The 21,027-nt window shown below is 44.3% G+C and overlaps 1 protein-coding gene across 1 annotated transcript in view; it reads left to right on the top strand.

Annotated features, from left to right (window-relative positions):
* The window catches only part of lmf1 (lipase maturation factor 1), a 177,068-nt gene that overhangs the window by 84,437 nt on the left and 71,604 nt on the right, over window positions 1-21,027 (top strand). The window contains exon 5 of the mRNA XM_002932282.5: window positions 251-316. Coding sequence (XP_002932328.3) covers window positions 251-316 — 66 coding nt within the window. The remainder of the gene's footprint in view (window positions 1-250; window positions 317-21,027) is intronic.

The raw sequence follows: 21,027 nt of genomic DNA, 5'->3' as shown, positions 1-21,027 counted from the left end.
GCTTTTTATTCTGCAACTCTCCAGTTGGGAACTTCAGCAGCTATCTGGTTGCTAGGGTAAAAATTGCCACAGTAACCAGGCATTCATTTGAATGCGAGACAGAAATATGAATAGGAGGGGGGCCTGAATAGAAAAATGAGTAATAAAAAGTATCAATAAAAATAAAATTGTAGCCTCCTGATCCAGCTTTTCTGTTCCTACAATATTTACAATACAATGCTAATAGTCTGCTTTCCTCTGCTGTTTGCAGGGTCTGATAAAAATCCGGGGAGACCGTTGCTGGAGGGACCTCACTTGTATGGACTATCACTATGAGGTAAGCACTGACAAGGCCCTATACAGTACACTTTTTAAAATGGAATGCACTGTTGGGGTGGTATAAAGATCTAAATATTTCATTTGTTGCTATGTTCATATCTGTCCAGTGCTGCTTTTGTGCATTAATATCCTTATAATTTAGAGTAGGGGGTACATTATCCCTTATAATACATGAGTGATACTCAGAGTTCCCTGTATAACTCAGCCTGCAGCCTTGTGCCTTTATATGGGCACAGAACCCCTCAGTGACTTCTAATATCCTTATCATTTACAGTAGGGGGTACATTATCCCTTATAATACATGAGTGATACTCAGAGTTCCCTGTATAACTCAGCCTGCAGCCTTGTGCCTTTATATGGGCACAGAACCCCTCAGTGACTGCTAATATCCTTATCATTTACAGTAGGGGGTACATTATCCCTTATAATACATGAGTGATACTCAGAGTTCCCTGTATAACTCAGCCTGCAGCCTTGTGCCTTTATATGGGCACAGAACCCCTCAGTGACTTCTAATATCCTTATCATTTACAGTAGGGGGTACATTATCCCTTATAATACATGAGTGATACTCAGAGTTCCCTGTATAACTCAGCCTGCAGCCTTGTGCCTTTATATGGTCACAGAACCCCTCAATGACTTCTAATATCCTTATCATTTACAGTAGGGGGTACATTATCCCTTATAATACATGAGTGATATTCCGAGTTCCCTGTATAACTCAGCCTGCTGCCTGCAGCCTTTATATGGTCACAGAACCCCTCAGGGAGACCCCTCTTGCTATGGTAGAAGGAGGATTTTCCCTGCTGGGGTAAGAGCTGAAGGCTGGCTGAGAGTGGCTCGGTTATTCAGTCTCAGTAGGGGGGATCGGGTGGGGGGTTAATATACTGGCTGCAGAACACTTTCAAGTCTAAATGAGCTGACGTGCCACTTATTGTGGGGTGAATGCCCATTAGCTTTGCTGGATACCCCAAAAAAGCCTTGAAAGTCAATAAAGGTGAGATTTGGTTTTCTAAATATGTATGCTGCCCTAGATATTCTCCAGACTGTGGCTTTATGGCTGATAGACCACCATGTTCCCCAGATGATATAACATTTATTTGATCCAGCAGTCATGGCTGCTCTCATTTGGTGTTGGATCAAAAATTACTTTTAAAGGTTTAGTGGGGAAGTAAAAGTAATATCAGTAAATGGGGGGAGCTAATTTGTTAGGCACCCCCAGTAAGTCTAACCCTGGGCAGGTCTGTATTTGGACTCATGTGGGACCTTGCCTTGAGCGGCAGGGGGGGGAGTGGAGTAACTGTACCGGGCCCCTCAAGATTTTTTTGAGAGGGGGGCCAGGGCTCCGAGGAGCAAACTCACCAGGCCCAAGTCCCCCTGCATATAAATCCCTGCCCACTATCCTACCTGAGAGCTGTAGTGGAGTGAGATTTATATGCAATAATGGAAGCAGATGGCGCAGTTCTGGCCTCCCACAACCGGAGGGTCTGCTTCCTCATAAATGTGGAGAGAAGGACAGGAGCATAACTATAGGAAGTACGGGGGTGCAAGTGTGCCTTGGGCACAAAGAATTCATTCCTTACCAATATAAAATGGCTAATGCACATTAACTGATATACGGGTTAAGCGATATGAGTGGATAGAGAACCTGGGATCTGGCGACGATATGGGGCATGAAGGTTGCCCGTAAATATCGATGCCTGCAGGAGGCACCGAGGCAGCACCAATTTTCAGTGATAGTTTTTTTTTTTTCAAACCCAGCCCCCAAAATTGAAGCCCCTTCAGTCAGCAAAATCAGCTACGGCGAGAAAATTTCCCTAAATGAAGAAAGAGAGAAACCAAAAAGGAAATACAGCCCGTGGTTTAATTTTAGTACGGGGAATTTGGCCTTTATTGGAACACGCGGCTCCCTGGGCTGCAATATGGGCACCAGCTTCTTTCTTCTACAACTTGGGTTTAACCGCAACATTTCCTATACCCGGCAATAAGCCTTCTCTTGTCTACCAACAAGCCATTCTGTCTTTGGAAGTGGAATATATCTCTCTGTCTATGTAATATATACATATAGGCATAGAGGCAAAAATGTCGGCACTCACAGGATTTCCACGACTATACTCACAGGCAATAAGTCATAATAAGATGCAATAAGGTGAGGTTTATTGATCCAGCGTTTTGGTTCCGTACTAGAACCTTCATCAGGTTGCAAGAACATACTTATCATAAGGACCATGTAGCAGTTAGGAAGTTATAATAGAAGAGGAATAAATGATTAGACACCCTTACCAGAAAATCTGCTTTTTGGTTGCCGGGGTCACAGACCCCAAAAGCCTTCTTATTTGCATGCCAGAAAGTGACCAAAAAAAAAGACCAATTCAAAAGTGGCCAATAAAGTTAATGTTTCATTAACTAAATGGTGTATTATTTTCTATGACGATAGGTATTCGCATTGCACGTAATTATGTATTTTCAGTGTTCACAGGAATTATTTGTTTTGCCTCCGAGCAGGCAGAGCTGTAAGTCCTCATATATGAAAGTGCAGGGGCACAGTGCAAAACAAAGGGTAACTTTGCCAAAGGAGCAGATGTTCTTGTGTAGAGTCGGCTGGAATGCCAGAAAGCAGGTCAGGGCTGCTGTGATTTCCTGAAGTAAAAGCAGCCTCTCATGGTCCTGACCAGGGAACGCCTTGCAGCATTGTTGCATTTTACACGCTTGGGATGGGATGTGTAGGCCATGGAATGGTCAACCCGCCAGTCTGTATTACCAAAACAAAATCAGGGGTCCCATTGTTGCCCTTTTATCCATTATCCATAGCTGAACAGAACACCCAAGCAAGCGTGCATACGTCATGAATGTATATCTGGAAATTTGCTTTTATGCAGCCATGATAAAAAAAAATGCCTTAAAGGGATATGCACGTATTTTTGGTGTAATGGTGCAGATAACTGCACAGAGCGGCAAGCTACTTTGCCATTACAGTAATATATTCAAATAAGTGTCAATATGAGCTGAACACCCTGCAATGCAAATCTCCTCCATGCAAATACCGTGTTGATACCCAAACTTAGCTGTGTGTGTGCAAATACCAAGTGCCTTGGCACCGAGACGCAGCTCTCCATTTCCATGCTGAAATGCAAACCACCCCTGCAGAGTGTTATTAGGACGCTCCTGTTATTTATTATGGGGCCACTTGGCACTCGCCGCTGTGTGATTACCAGATGACACAAACAATATCATGGCCTTTTTATTACCTCCTCTTGCTTAATAAAGGGAAATATTGCCAGCGCATAAGTAGGGTGTGTCTTCCATTATCTGCCTTATGGCTGGGATTCTGCCCGTCGTTATAACAGCTGTCAGTACTGTGAGATCCTCTATGTCGGGGGCACATTTACATGCCCCAAGCAAAAATTCAGCACATATTGATACTATTCACCAAAGGGATTTGCATCCATACAGCTACTTGTGGGGAGCCCTAGGAGCATATTTCAGCCTCTAGGCATTGGACCACCAATTATGCCCCCCCATGGAGCTGAGGATATCTCCCCTTTTCAGCATTGGCCACATGAACTGCGTATGTGCCAACAGGGGCAAAGTCTGCAGTCCAGTGCTGGAAATACCCTGGGGCTCCCCACAAGTAGGCTTGCCACCATTTGGCTGTTATCATACCAGCCAGGCAGAGGCAGGATTGTGGTGTAAGGGCAGGGCCATGAAACATATGGGGGGGCTCAGTCATTATATGCCAAATCAAATGGAACTGAGTACCGTATATACTCGAGTATAAGCCGATCCGAATATAAGCCGAGGTGCCTAATTTTACGTAAGAAAGCTGGAAAAACTTATTGACTCGAGTATAAGCCTAGGGTGGGAAACAATATGGTATCAACAATGATATCTTAAGAGTACTACCCCCTTAGCTCAATCAACAATCAACAGATCTTGCCAGACTAATTTAGTTGCCTTTATGAGGAGGTGAGCAGGAACCTTGATGCTGGAATGGCAGTTGATGTCATCTACTTAGATTTTGCTAAAGCGTTTGATACAGTACCTCACAGAAGGTTAATGATCAAATTGAGGAATATTGGCCTAGAACATAATATTTGTAATTGGATAGAAAACTGGCTGAAGGATAGAGTACAAAGAGTGGTGGTAAATGGAACATTTTCTAATTGGGCCAGTGTGGTTAGTGGAGTACCGCAGGGGTCAGTCCTTGGTCCTTTGCTTTTTAACTTGTTTATTAATGACCTGGAGGTGGGCATAGACAGTACTGTTTCTATTTTTGCTGATGACACTAAATTGTGCAAAACTATAAGTTCCATGCAGGATGCTGCCGCTTTGCAGAGCGATTTGACAAAATTGGAAAACTGGGCAGCAAACTGGAAAATGAGGTTCAATGTTGACAAGTGCAAAGTTATGCACTTTGGTAGGAATAATATAAACGCAAACTATCTACTGAATGGTAGTGTGTTGGGGGCATCCTTAATGGAGAAGGATCTAGGGGTTTTTGTAGATCACAAGTTGTCTAATTCCAGGCAGTGTCATTCTGTGGCTACTACAGCAAATAAAGTGCTGTCTTGTATAAAAAAGGGCATTGACTCAAGGGATGAGAACATATTTTTGCCGCTTTATAGGTCCCTGGTAAGGCCTCACCTTGAGTATGCAGTGCAGTTTTGGGCTCCAGTCCTTAAGAAGGATATTAATGAGCTGGAGAGAGTGCAGAGACGTGCAACTAAACTGGTAAAGGGGATGGAAGATTTAAGCTATGAGGTTAGACTGTCGAGGTTGGGGTTGTTTTCTCTGGAAAAGAGGCGCTTGCGAGGGGACATGATTACTCTGTACAAGTACATTAGAGGGGATTATAGGCAGTTGGGGGATGTTCTTTTTTCCCATAAAAACAATCAGCGCACCAGAGGTCACCCCTATAGATTAGAGGAACAGAGCTTCCATTTGAAGCAGCGTAGGTGGTTTTTCACGGTGAGGGCAGTGAGGCTGTGGAATGCCCTTCCTAGTGATGTGGTAATGGCAGACTCTGTTAATGCCTTTAAGAGGGGCCTGGATGAGTTTTTGAACAAGCAGAATATCCAAGGCTATTGTGATACTAATATCTACAGTTAGTATTACTGGTTGTATATATATAGTTTATGTATGTGAGTGTATAGATTGGTTAGTATAGGTTGTGTGCTGGGTTTACTCGGATGGGTTGAACTTGATGGACAATGGTCTTTTTTCAACCCTATGTAACTATGTAACTATGTAACTATGTAACAACCAAGCTAAAACACAAAGAGTTAAAATCCTTCAAAACTATGGTTTATATAGAATATAAAGTGCAATGTCTAGTGCAGAATGGGACAGGTGAGGATGGTAGATGAAGATGAATTCGGGAGTGGGCCAGGGCACTGGAGGGTCTGGTTGGGGTGTGATTTGCACACAAAGGACAGAGGGTGCTAGTCTGAAGGGACCCATGGCACCCGAGTCGAGTATAAGCCGAGGGCGACTTTTTCAGCACATTTTGGGTGCTGAGAAACTAGGCTTATACTCGAGTATATACAGTAAGTAGGGTGGTGTCTATAGGGTCAGACTGGGCCGGCAGGACCCTGGGGCTCCATCAACAAAGTAAGTCTGGGTGCCGGTGGAGGGGAGTGGGTGGGGGACTCCTGAGCAGGTGAGGGGGCCTCTGTGGTAGCAGCCCTGGTGGGCCTCGGACACCCAGGAGGAGATCCTGGTAGAGGGGATCGGAGTTGTAATAGGGGCTAAGAACGAGTTATTGCTTATTACAAGTATATTGCCAGTAAACCTGTAATACCAGGCCCGGCCTTGGCTGGTCTATTACCGGCCAGGGGGGCAGTTCTGCCCACACCACAAGTAGCCACAAGCTAATATAATATATAGAACAATGCTATCAATGTATGCTCAGTTTTTGGGGTGGGGTAGGATTTATTTTTTTAAGCTTTAAAAACTGGTTTGCAGCACTGCAGGATTTTGAGACCTTAATTGGAGTAAGTAGCCACGTGATTAAAATAAAAAACCTTACACACAATTTTCAGGCACGTATTGGTCACAAGTGTGAGGTATGCGCCTCTGTATGCCGCCATTGGGGGTGTGGTCATTTGGAACTGACCAATCCGTTCATAGGGCCTGGCTTTTTAGTTGTCAGATCTGCCAGAGGGTAGAAATATTGTCTTTTTATTTACATGAATGTTGGTTTGTGCAACCTGACTCCAGTCTGGGGAAATGAAGTGCTCGCTTCCAGGAGATGCCATTGTGGTTTGTACCAAGAGAATAAGCCATTAGCCGACGGAGATTTAGTTTTTTTTTTACAGCTTAGAACTTCAGTAAATGCGAGTAACGCTTTTTGGAAAGTTCCACCGACATGAAAAGCCTCTTTTTTTTTTTTTGTAAACAAACTCCATCTGGGCAACTTCATTAAAATGATAGATCCCTTTGGTTATTGTACATCTTCAAAGTGTTCGGCAAGTTTGCCCCAGCAAGCACGGGGTTAACAGGAGCATATAAATGATCATTCTTAATTAGCCGTCCTCTTGTAATTGCTGGAAGAAAGGCGGCGGCCTGCTGTGATACGCCGCTCCGCCGTTAATAAGGCCCCAGCATTCTGAAGCAATAATTACTGATCAGTTCTTGGTACGGCCCCCAGCAGCCAATCGGAACGTGGAATAAAAGTCTTGTGAAAGCAAATGTTGTTACTCTTTGTACCCCAAAGGGGGTTTATTCCCTGGGAAGGTAGTGCTTTTGCTTGTGCCATGCTGTATAGGGAAAACCTTCACTCCTTTAGCATTTGGTTGTGGGGGGGCAGGGTGGCCTGTGCAGAGGCGCTGCTGGTTAAAGGAAAACTATACCCCCGGATAATGTAGGTCTTTATATAAATATACTGCGAAAAACAGCTCATATGTAAAACCCTGCTTCGTCTAAATAAACCATTTTTAGAAAAATATACTGTATTAGTACTATGTGCCATTGGGTAATCCTAAATAGAAAACTGCCATTTTAAATACTAAGGGCCGCCCCTTGGGATCATATGATTTTTGATGCATGCAGACAAACCAAGGGCACACATACATGTTCAGGTCTCATCAGCCAATTAATGGACAGAGTTCTGCCTTTTACTCCCACATTACTTCCTGTCAGCTGATCTCTGAGGGAGCACGCAGTCCATCACAAAATGGCAGCTCAAGGAAAAAGATGTAAAAGGGCAATATTTACTGATATATTTATTCCAGTTTGGAAAGATTTTTTAATAGGCCACTTAATTAATATATTATATAAACTGTTGGTTAAGTATTTATTGTGGGGGTATAGTTTCCCTTTAAAAATCCACCAGGAAGGTTTAGGTCCCCTTTAATCTATCCTTAGGCGTGTTTATTCCTTCTTTGTTTTATTCAAATGCTCTCACCCTTGCCATATCCTCCAGGAATACTCACTGGCCAGTGGCCAGGATACCGGATAATGTCCCTGCCTCATTTATTCAGCATTCGGTGGGGCTTATCTACATGCGTGCAGCTCACTGTCACTTTCTGATGGGTTTGGGGCGTAGGCGGCAGTCACCCGTACCTCTCCGCCCATGAGGTTCTCATGCACTCACATTGCACCTACCTATCCCCCATACTCACTGACACTATAGAAAACTGGTTCCTTTCCATTATTCCATTCTCCTGTTCCCTCTGGAACCCATTTATGTGCCACAAACTTCTATACAATCACTGTTTATTAATTTGCCCCCCTCCGCAAACTCTCACTACTAGTAAATTTCCCACCCCTTCTCATCTTGGGCTCAACCATGACCCGAGAAGGAACTATCCCAACCCAGTCCCATTGATAATATCAAAGGTGACGCTCTCTGGTGGCTTTGGCACTGTAGGCGGGTCCTGAGCAGGAAGGGGCCCTGCCGCTTGTCCCTGAAGCTAAGATGTTGGCCCAGACCTGCCACAGTTGGGGCCACCCACACACCACTATATGCCAGTCCATAAATCAATGAAGCTGCCAGGCTCATAAACCTCATCCACTGCTACTCCTGTCAGTCCCTACACTGGCTCCCACTACTATCCAGGATAAAAAATGATCTCATGTAAATGTGCAAATTGGGGCTTGAATTCATTTCACTGATCAACTGAATCTCTTGTATAGGATTCTTTACTTGGCCGACCCCAAAAATGCGATATTTTCTGCATCTGTAGCATCCAGCAATTCACACAGACGCTGGCCCAATTCTGTATGGGGGTTCTTACCCTGGAAGTGGGTTCTATGGCTATTTGTTCTTGGCTTGTGCCTTTTTAGGAGAAGTCGTGTCAGGGAACAATAGGCTGAAAGGGGGAAAGGCATCTCTCCGTCTGAGGGGCATTCACGTGGTCAGTGCTCCCGAATAATAACCCCCCGCCCCCCCAGTGCAAATGGCAAACAAATTGTGCACATTAACACTCATTGAATTCCACTTGGGCCTCATTTGTGATCCTTCCAACCCTGTGTTTCTTTTATAAAAGATCCCAAGGCAGGATAATCAGGCCTCGCCTCGTCCCTCCCAGTGTGGCCAGGCGCAAAGGCACTATCGCCAGCAGATAAATGCCAACATGCCGTCGTTAGTCAATGTCTGGGCTTTGTATGCACTACGCAGCTTTACGGGAGGTTCCAATGGCCGGCAGAATCCTTAATGGGTCCCAGGTGCAGCCGCTGGCAAAGAGAAGCCGCTAAATAGTCCAGTGGTACAATGAGGCCAGTATACACAGTAACGGCTTCCTTGTTGTTCCCACTCTCATCCATTATGTAATCATCTGCTGGCTTCCCATTCATGGAACCACTAGCCAGAAAATGACCCCTGGATGTCGGTTCTTGGCCATCTAAGGGTGAAGACACACAGAGCTACTAGTAGCAGCTACTTGTCATGGCTACTAAAAAAGACAATACTGATAATTGTCTCTACATGTGTTTTAGCAGAGGCAATTCTCAGTATTGTCTATGGCAGGGGATTTTCTGGAGCTTAGTAGCCTGATATTAGGGATATTAGTTGCCTGAGAATATTGTTGGCAGAACTGTGTACAATTCCTTATACAGGTATGGGACCCATTATCCAGAATGCTTGGGACCTGGAGTTTTCTGGGTAAGGGGTCTTTCCGTAATGTGGATCTCCTACCCCATACACGGGCTGATTCTAGCTGCCGATATCGGTCCCTTATACCGATTGGGCAGCTAATCGGCCCGTGTATGGGCACTACCGACGGGCCGGCCCGACCGATATCTGACCTGAAATCGGCCAGATCTCGATTGGACAGGTTAGAAAATCTAACTTTTCCTATGCCCATCGTTATAATTCGATCATTTGGCTCCAGGGCCAAACGATCGAATTATCCTGGATTCTCCCGATATCGCCCACCCGTAGGTGGGGATATCTGGAGAAGATCCACTCGCTTGCCGACATCGCCAAGGCAGCGGATCTGCCTGTGTATGGGGACCTTTAGTTGGGATCAAATACAAAGGTACTGTTTTTTATTACAGAGAAAAAGGCAATCATTTTTAAATATGGGAATTATTTGATTAAAATGGAGTCTATGGGAGATGGCCTTTCCGTAATTCAGAACTTTCTGGATAATAGGTTTCCGGATAAGGGGTCCAATACCTGTATAGTAAGTACAGGGTCCTATTGACCCGATATAGAGAGTGCCCATAGGCAAGCAATATTGGCCCCATGTGAGGCGGTTCCAATGGCTATGGGGAGCGGAGCAGCAGCCCTTCGCCATAAGACTAGATGATTAGATGAGGCCGGATTTATGATTTTCCCTTTAACATTACGTTTCCAGTTGACTCTAATCCACTTGTGGAAATGGGGCCAGATCTGCTTAATGAGCACGCAGGCAGCGAGTTGGGATCCTTTTTAAGTTTTTGGGAAATGCAGAGAAGACTTTGCCCCGGGGCCGTACCAGTCATGGTGGAAGAGAAATTAGCACTCAAACAGATAGCTGGAGTCAGTGTCTTGTTGAGCAGTTAATTGAAGCAAAGGGAGGCCTGGGGGCCAAATTGTAATTATGTCACTGCAGATTCCAGAACCGTTGGGTCCCATTATTAACTCTAATTTGTTCTGCTACCCCCTGCTCTGTCCAGTGCCTCCCAGTTCAGTTGAACCCCAGTGCGGTTCCATTACATAAGACAGAATCTATATTCATGCTCACAGCTTAATCATTTAAGGGGACACTATTTTAGGGGTCTGTTCCTGCTGAATTGTGCTTAGTACAGGGGAATCCTTATGCTGCCATAGTGTTATGGTATCTCTCTGTACAGGCTATGAGCAAACTTAGGGGGCTGTTCCTGCTGAATTGTGCTTAGTACAGGGGAATCCCTATGTGCCATAGTGTTATGGTATCTCTCTGTACAGGCTATGAGCAAACTTAGGGGGCTGTTCCTGCTGAATTGTGCTTAGTACAGGGGAATCTCTATGCTGCTATAGTTTTGTGGTATCTCGCTGTACAGGCTATGAGCAAACTTAGGGGGCTGTTCCTGCTGAATTGTACTTAGAACAGAGGAATCCCTATGCTGCTATAGTTTTATGGTATCTCTCTGTACAGGCTATGAGCAAACTTAGGGGGCTGTTCCTGCTGAATTGTGCTTAGTACAGGGGAATCCCTATGCTGCCATAGTTTTATGGGATCTCTCTGTACAGGCTATGAGCAAACTTAGGGGGCTGTTCCTGCAGAATTGTGCTTAGTACAGGGGAATCCCTATGCTGCCATAGTTTTATAGTATCTTTCTATACAGGCTATAAGCAAATGTAGGGGGCTGTTTCTACTGAATTGTGCTTAGTACAGGGGAATCCTTATGCTGCCATAGTGTTATGGTATCTCTCTGTACAGTCTATGAGCAAACTTAGGGGGCTGTTCCTGCTGAATTGTGCTTAGTACAGGGGAATCCCTATGTGCCATAGTGTTATGGTATCTCTCTGTACAGGCTATGAGCAAACTTAGGGGGCTGTTCCTGCTGAATTGTACTTAGAACAGAGGAATCCCTATGCTGCTATAGTTTTATGGTATCTCTCTGTACAGGCTATGAGCAAACTTAGGGGGCTGTTCCTGCTGAATTGTACTTAGAACAGAGGAATCCCTATGCTGCTATAGTTTTATGGTATCTCTCTGTACAGGCTATGAGCAAACTTAGGGGGCTGTTCCTGCTGAATTGTGCTTAGTACAGGGGAATCCCTATGCTGCCATAGTTTTATGGGATCTCTCTGTACAGGCTATGAGCAAACTTAGGGGGCTGTTCCTGCAGAATTGTGCTTAGTACAGGGGAATCCCTATGCTGCCATAGTTTTATAGTATCTTTCTATACAGGCTATAAGCAAATGTAGGGGGCTGTTTCTGCTGAATTGTGCTTAGTACAGAGGAATCCCTATGCTGCCATAGTTTTATGGTATCTCTCTGTACAGGCTATGAGCAAACTTAGGGGGCTGTTCCTGCTGAATTGTACTTAGAACAGAGGAATCCCTATGCTGCTATAGTTTTATGGTATCTCTCTGTACAGGCTATGAGCAAACTTAGGGGACTGTTCCTGCTGAATTGTGCTTAGTACAGGGGAATCCCTATGCTGCCATAGTTTTATGGGATCTCTCTGTACAGGCTATGAGCAAACTTAGGGGGCTGTTCCTGCTGAATTGTGCTTAGTACAGGGGAATCCCTATGCTGCCATAGTTTTATAGTATCTTTCTATACAGGCTATAAGCAAATGTAGGGGGCTGTTCCTGCTGAATTGTGCTTAGTACAGTGGAATCCCTATGCTGCCATAGTTTTATGGTATCTTTCTATACAGGCTATAAGCAAATGAAGGGGGCTGTTCCTGCTGAATTGTCCTTGGTATAGAATACCTACGCTGCCAAAGGTGTTTTATGTACAAATACCATAAACCTATGGCAGGATAGTTCCCCTGTACTAAGCACAATTCAGCAGGCAAATGTGAGGGTATCAGGGAACTCTAAATGGAACCTGACATCTGGGTGCTTACATGGCTGCTGCTTTCCCAGGTTTTGGATGGATTACATTAATTTTTGTTTATAATACTTAGCAAAATTCCCCCTCTGTTTATATTCCCCTTTGAGGAGTGACCATTTAATTGCTAATTACCCTCGTGTCAAGAGGTAGAAAGAGAACACAATGGTTTATTTCCAAACAAAGGCAGAGGAAAGATTAATATCCGCTCATGTTCCCTGTATAATTATTTACTTAAGTTGATATCAATTTTTTTGTAAACATAAGGAATGAATGCACGGCTTGCCCTAGCGCCCATGGGATCTTGTGTGCAACGGATCCAGGCGCGTAGGTATGTATTCATTCTGACAGGAGGGCTGCGCTGGCTGCTTGTGCAACAAGTCATTAAAGGGAAACTAATCCATGTAATATATTGAAATGATATGTGGCATTGAAGCTTGGGTCAGGAATAAGCCACGCCCAGTCTCTTCCTGCAGGTGATGTCATAGATGGGCATCATAGGAAGCCACATACGGCACAGAATTAGTGGGAGGTTCTTAGCCACGTCGCTATGATGTCAGACTTAAGCCAACCCTAGTATGATTGCTACCTTTTTTGGTTTTCTAAAACCAGAAAATGACATAAAAGGGGGGCGGAGTTATGATTTAGAGGGCATTTAGCATGTAGGGATGGGGATTGGCTGTCCCAGTGGGGTTTGAGAGCAGTGAAACCTGGGCTGGTAGTTTTGAACCAGACAACCCAAGGGAAAACCGGGCCCCAGGTTCAAAACTGGACAGGTGGCAACTCTAGACCCTAAACTGCTCCTGCCCAAGCTAAGTGTCAACTACCAGGGCCAGAACTGGAGGCAGGCAACAAAGGTGGCTTTCTAGGGCAAAACAGGGTGGGGGCACAACCTGAAGTGAAGGCAGTGAGCGTCTGGCCAGGGAGATAGTTTGTAGCCATCAGGGAGGGGGGGTAGTTGCCACTGGGGAAGGGCCGGGGGTTGGCAAGGTGTTGGGCATCAACAGACTTTGGCCCTTTTCGTTATGTCAGAGGTAAATGGTGTTTTGTAGACACATCACCAGAGGGAGTCAGCGAATGGTGGTCACCAGGGGATGATGGAACATATGGGTGATGTCACTACTGGTATCACCCCCACTCTCTCAAAGGAGCCTGAGCTAGGAGGTAGGCACACAGAAGAGGTAAGTGTGTACCCCTAAATCTGGCCCTCTTATGGTTTTCCATGAAAGCTTTAGACTTTAGAAACCAACCTCTGAGATGAAATATATCTCCAAGAGACCTAGATAGGTTGCACTTTGCCTTTAGGTGGTCATAAAAGTTGCCCACTCAGCCCCTGCAGACCAAGTCAGCAGCTTATTGACCTGATATTGAAGTGATATTTGGCCAAAAGTCATATATATACATATGTATATCTATTGGGCAGCTTAGTAAAACCCTTCAGACGAGTTGTATTTATGCCATCCTTCCCAGACTGGTCTATCTAGGCCTAGACTTGTTGGCCGGGGGGCCAGATCAGCAAACAAGTGGGTCTCTAATGTATGAGCCCCAGGATACATACACTGGTAACCTAACACCCCGCGTGCTTTGGGGAAGGAACATTTCCCCTTTAAGCTAAACAAAAAAGAAATGTTACCGGTGCTGAAAGAGCAGGGGCTGGGGGTTCGTCTGTGTAACTGGGGGAGAAGGAAGAACCTTTTCAACATTTTCCTGTACAGTTCACTTTAATTGTTTATTTGTTGGGCTGTGAATGGGATGATGTATGGTGGAGTAAAGGGGAATGAAAGGGAACCATCTCGGGAGTGCTCCCCCGCGCGTGTGGTTCTTCCCAGATTCCTTGGCTCGCGCAGGGGCGCTGAAAGCTCCATCGCAGGATTTGTTTTTTTGTTAAATGTAAAATAGTTCGGACATCCCACTGAACTGGAACCCGGTGGGGCATGGAAAGTTTTTAACTGGTAACTAGTGATGAGCGAATCTGTCCCGTTTTGGTTTGGCGAAAAAATTCGCGAAACGGCGAAAATGTTGCGCGTCAAAAGAAATTGTTGCCCGCGACAATTTTTGGACGCGCTGCAAATTTTTCCACCTGCCGAAACATTTCGCCCATCAGTACTGGTAAGGGTTACGGTCATTTGTAGAGAAGCAGTCGCCGCAACTTCAACGCTTGCGTTTGAACGTGTGGTTGGTCAGTTGGCCGCAGTACCGGTGGGCCAAGGGTACTAAGTCTAACGCTGACTGTACAGCTATTGTGTCTGTGGATGCATACAGCCGCCCAGTGAAGATAAAATATATCTAATGCCAGCTTTATTTACCCTTTAACAGAAAAAATGCAATTGTGCCTGTATTTACATTTTCATTCCAAGGAGCTGCCAATCAGTTGCTTGCGTTTCTGCGCTCTTCACCTGCCCACAGTCAATGGTGCTTTGGATTTGTCAGCGCTAAGCACATAATCCTTCTCGTCCCACTTCACTGTCACTTAATCAGCTCTTCACTCCCGGCCCCTAATTGGCTTTTATCTCTCCAAGCTGCTCGTACACTGACGGAATCTAGAAGCGCTGGCGCCCCTGCAACGCTTGCAGATCCCCTGCCTGTTCTGTTCTGTTCACTGCTTTTAACTGCTCCATGGAATCCAATAAGATAAATTTTGTTGTGCTTTCCTAGGTTGCCATAAAGTTCTTGCAGTTTAATACTGCTAATATCATAAATGTGTACCACAAGCCCCCCTGGCTGTCCAAAAGCAGGTGTAGTGTTCAGACTGAGTGTTAGGCGAAGATTCTTGATGCTTCTGGATGGGACAGTAGGGGGCGCTCTAGTTTTGCTTTCATGATATTAGGAGCATTAAGCTGCTAATATCATGAGAACAAAACAAAAAAAATCACCAAATAATCATTTCATATTAGCAGCTGCCGAAGCACTTACCTAACCAACTCTTTTACCCAATTGAAATTATGAAATTAGCCACAAATGTTTAAAGCTGCCACCCCATGTACAGCCATGGGTGCCTATATAGCACCCATTTTACATTTACATTAACATTTATTTATAAAGCACCAACATATCCCGCAGCGCTGTACAATAAGTGGGTTACATACATTGGACATACAGAGTAACATGTAAAGCAATCAATAACCGATAGAGAGGTGAAGAGAGCCCTGCCCAAAAGAGCTTACAATCTACAAGGATAGATGATAGATTATAGACATACAGATAGATAGATAAATAGATAGATGATAGATAGATAGATAGATAGATAGATAGATAGATAGCCAACATATCCCGCAGCGCTGTACAATAAGTGGGTTACATACATTGGACATACAGAGTAACATATAAAGCAATCAATAACCGATACAAGAGGTGAAGAGAGCCCTGCCCAAAAGAGCTTACAATCTACAAGGATAGATGATAGATTATAGACATACAGATAGATAAATAGATAGATAGATAGATAGATAGCCAACATATTCCGCAGCGCTGTACAATAAGTGGGTTACATACATTGGACATACAGAGTAACATATAAAGCAATCAATAACCGATAGAGAGGTGAAGAGAGCCCTGCCCAAAAGAGCTTACAATCACCCAAAAGTCATTGCACTTGATCCCTACGGTGGAGGATACCAATGTCCGTAATCAGACCATAGAAGGGTGACCTCTACAACAGGACCATTCTTCAGCTGCCCGGGTAAATAGTCGTTTTTCACTATTTTTTTTTCATTACCCCGACCCCCAACCATCACCCTGTTGGTTGTTATTCCCCCGGGGCAGGTGTCCCCACAGCAAAGGGTTAATTTCTAGCCTTGCACCCATGGCTCTTGCACTGGTGTCGTGTGCTTGGAGCTGACCTCTCATCTGGGCGCATAAATCACCTCCCAGGCCCATTATAAGTAAAATCCTACAGCACTGCACAGGCACAATGGGCTCCTTTGTCTCTCGCTAATTTAATTTATAGCCTGGACTTTCCAAGCAGTAGCAAACAAAAGCTGACACATTAGACGCTCCCCTCCAAAACTGGCACAGGATCTCGGAACCTACTCAAGAAGACAAGACTTTAACCCCTTCATTGCTGGCCATTACCCTGTCGTCGCCCCCCCCCCCCCCCCCATATATAAATAAACACTCATTTTATTTTCACCTTAATTAATGGAAATATTAAGGGTGGAATATATCATTATTTTTCAATCCATGCACAAGCTCCTTATTCACCTCCCATAGCCCTCCTACATTGTTATAATCCCCTGCAAGTAGCCAGCGGGGGTGGCCTGTCAGACTGGGCTAAGTATGTTAGCTCATAGCTTGTACGTGGAGGTACCATTAATCTGTGTCAGTATAGATACTCCCTTGCACTAATCACAATTATACAGGAAAGACTGACTCTATAGGGGCCCCTTATTAAAAGGAGGCGGTGCTAAGGCTTTTAAGCCTACAGTTAGGTGCCTATGATGCTTAATCATTTATGGCCAGACTTTCTCTACATAGGAGGCCTAAATGTTGTAGTGTACATATATCAAAGGAACATCTCCCTTGTCCAAACCTTGTTAATGGAGAATCAAAGTTATTACAAAAATAATCAATTAAACTGTAGAGGATATTGAATAAAAGAAAAAAATATATATATATACTCAACATTACACATATCTATATTGATTATATTATTAGATTGCTCAACCTAACCTTTTTTTCAGCTGCAAACAAGACAACGCCATGCTGTGAGTCACTGGCTGACATCACCTGCTGTGATTGGCTGACTCCAACCTGAGTCAGAAATACACTATTGACATGCTGCATTCTTGGATTAGTTTGTAGTAGGGAAAAGGAAAAAAAAGGGTTAAGGAAGCACACATTTTTATAGCAAAAATGATGAGAAATTTAAAAAAACCCAAAAAGAAGTACTAAGCATTCATTACAGTTTTGGTGCATATTTATGTCCAAGACAATAAGGTCACATGATTGAAATGACCAATGGCCAATCCACTGTGAGAAGATGTACTTTGCACCCCTCTGGGGGGAAAACAATTCTACATGACATGAAGTGGGCCAGTTTTAGAGAGTGCTCAAGCAAACAAAAAATATCGGCTGTGTATAGGCTCTGCTTCAAGATTGGTGCAGTTAATAAAAAAATTAATATATAATAGATGCTGTTTGCAATGAACCCCCAGTCTATGGGTTACCAAGATTCATAAGTAAAAGAATTTAAATGCAAAAGGCCATTAATCATCAAATCAGAAGTGATGAAATTACTATAAAAAAAGTCATTTATTGGGACAGAAGGCGCAGCCTAATGCATTTCGTGCCTTAAGGGTCACTTTTTTATAGGCCTGTTCATAATGTATGAATAAGTGCCCCTATAAGGCATGAAACGCGTTAGGCTGTTCCTAGGTAGGTGGGGCAGTTGTGGGCCTGTCTGTGGAAGGGCTTACTCATAAGGGGCAGGTTCCTTTTGAAGCTGGGAGCCTGTATGTGTACACCCATGATCAACAAACTAGTCTCAACATTTAGTTACCCTTTATCTGAAAAGTGTGTTTACTTTTACTGCATTGATGTTTAGGGAGGTCTATGTCCAAGTAAATGTTATAATTAGTGATGGCAGTGTCCCTGGTCCTTTCAGTGCTGGCCATACATGGAACATGTTGGTTAGGACATAACTCCACTTTTGACTTAATTTCTCTCCCACACTGTGGAGTTCTGTTTTAGCTAGGGCTGAAATAATTTTTGGCTGTCCAGAAAGGGGAGGGGCATGGACATAAAGGGGCAGGGCAGTGATATACAAAGGGCTGGGATATGATGTAAAAGGGTTGAATTGAGCTAAAATTGGTGTGTTGGGCTGGCTGACAGAGGGTTGGGAAGAAAGGGTCCAAGCTGAAAATGAGGATCGGGGGAAGTTGATCTGCCATGCCCAGGACTGTAGATTCTGGCAGATACCAGAGGGGTCGCTGTAAGATCATCACTGTTTATTGGGTGTGTGGGTGGCTGTTTGGGCTTCTCTCCAGTTGAAATACCAGGGCCTATTTTGACTTTCACTCTGGACCTGGAATCAGCCAATGTTGGGATAGTATAACTATCACAAACACATGTAAATACCAGTCCTTGGCCAGATATTGGTCAGACAGACTGTTGGTTTGGCCCCATACATGGCCAATAAGCTACCTGCTGGAGGGGTAGAGTCAGTAGCTGAAATGGGTCAGTGTATGGCCAGCTTTAGTCTGCCAGGTGACAGTTAGGTGATTTATCATTGTTATGGTAGCCTGATTGCATTATGATGATGTTGCTCCCTCTGCTGGCCAAAGAAAATAACAGCAGCTGCTAAGGAATGAGCAAAATGGCAGATTCTTCATTGTCGCAAAGAGAAATAAAAATATTTTCTTATTGAACAAAAACATGGCTGTGTCTTCTAAAATGCATTCTCAAAAAAGACGGGCATTGTGTGATTAGCATAATATAAGTACTGCCATGTCTTGGGAGTTGTGGGGGTAAGTTCCCCTTTAACGTTTGGCTAAATGTCAAATGAAGAGTAAGGTAGGCAGATACATGTGTTGCAGAGAGGAATATTAGCCAGCAACATTCCGTTAATAGGTTTAATAATTACTCTAAGAGGTCACCTCAAGCAGCGTAGGGTTACTGTAATTTGTCTCCCGGGGCAGAACAGCAAAGGAGGGAACCTGAGGGACTGTGGCCCCCCCACTGATAGGGACAATGGCACGGCAGTGTTTTACTGTTCTGTCATATGTCACATGGGTAATTTCCCCCCGAGGTCACAGCAGGTCTTGCAGTCCAGCACCACGATTAATGGCAGACATAGGCAGTTATATGAAGTAGCCTGAAGCTACGGGTCAGACTTCATTCCCATATATTCCCAGCAGTAGTCCTCACCCAGTAATGCCACAATGGGACCCCCACTATCCAGGATTCCACAGTCATTCTAATTAGTCAAGTTGGGTTCTTTTTTTGCCCATGTAGCCCTATACTCTAGTGCCCAAGGCACAGAGACAAGATGGTTCAAGGTCACAAGGAGCTGAGAGAGGCGTTGAACCCAGATTAACCAACACTGGAATAATGGGTTACAGTGCAATGCACCACTCATACTCAGCTCTTAGTCCAGGGATACCAATGGTAGGCATAGTGTAGTTTGGGATTCACAGTGTTGAAGTTGTGAGCTGCCTTCTTTGTTGTCCCTTGTTTCCTAGTGGTACCTACTAGGGATGCACAGATTAGCAAAGTGTCAACCCTAACCTGCCCTCTTCCAACCCAGACATAGACCAACCACAATACTGCCATCTCCATCTCCAATACTGCAGGAGGCTGGAGTGGTGGCAATATGTATTGGGTGGGGAAGTTCCTCAACCCACAGCCCACCCAAGAAATAAATTGTTAACCTGAAGCAGCCCAACCTACAGGTCATGCTGGTTTCATGCTGGCCCGGCGCACACCACTAGGTCTTTCTCCTAAAACGAATGGCAGGTATAACGTTTGGACCTCTTTCATCTGGTGATGGCCAAATTCCTCCTCACTGCTTATATTAATGTAAAGGAAACATTTTAAAGTGCTCATGACAGTTAGTCCTCTACACAGTAACTCTCACTTGAGTCTTTCTGAATGGACGTCCACCAGTTGCCACTGGGTTTTCATTGTTTTCCCATAAATTATAAATTATTGTGGGAAATAGACATGGGATAAGGAGCTTTACAACAAGCAATAGTTAAAGTGCCAACTTAGCTTCGTCTGACCAAATATTTTTGCCCGTGGCTGGCACTAAAACAACGGGCTCCTCCAGCAACATCTGGTGTTGATCATACAAGTTGGATGTGGTCTGACAGAGAGGCACTTAATTGCCGAAGTTCTTGCTTAAATCAAATAGTTCTCTAGGTTGTAGAAAATGCCATGACAAGAGCATCTTCTCCTCCATCTGATTACAAGTTTGGAATCCAGAAGCTGAAAGACCTTCATTATTTTTCATTATACTCTGGGCGGTCCTCTTATAGCTTGAATCCCCTTACACAGGAGTAGTATACTGATGGAGACCCTAAGTGGTTAGCACTTTCAAAGTTGACTCTGGGGGTCTGCTATTACCAAGAAAACAATAAGGAAATGACCAATGTTTTGGTCAGCTAACCATTTTCTAACATTTGCTCTGTAGTGGGGGGAAAATCTGATAAAAGCCCCCAACAACAGCATCAGACTAGGCCTCCTAGGCTGCACCAGAGAGCCTGACATTGATGGATCACTTTCAAGTTGATGTAGGCTTGCTATGTAATGGGTCTCAAACAGGTCAACAGTATGGTGCAAAAATAAATGCAACATTGGGTTGCACCAGTTACTTCTTAAGTAGCATGACCAACTTAGTGAATGGTTTAAGCAAGGGCCACTAGGTCCACCAAAGCCATTAACTGAACCACTTCATGTAACTTATTCAGTTGAGAGAGCAAGCTACATGGATAAAGCTATTTGATGACATCCAAAATAGGACCAGTATACAGCTAAATACAGTCCAAAGGCCAACCTTGACCTATGCCGAGCACTGCAAGGTAGACTTAAGTCAAACCCGTCAAAATATTGTGCCACCCTGGCCTGGCAGAATGGCAGAGGATGTCCTGGTCCAAGAACAGTTCTCATCAACCCTTTCTTATTATTTTTGAAGGTGCTTTATTGTTGAAATAGTAAGGTCAGTAAGGAGAAAAAAAAGTTTTGTGGTCACCAAAAATGGCATTAAAGCAAAGAGAAGTGGCCCGAAGTCCTTCATGTGCTA

Source organism: Xenopus tropicalis, chromosome 9, assembly GCF_000004195.4.
Source record: "Xenopus tropicalis strain Nigerian chromosome 9, UCB_Xtro_10.0, whole genome shotgun sequence".
Classification (NCBI taxonomy): domain Eukaryota; kingdom Metazoa; phylum Chordata; class Amphibia; order Anura; family Pipidae; genus Xenopus; species Xenopus tropicalis.
This window is presented reverse-complemented; position numbering and strand designations above follow the sequence as displayed.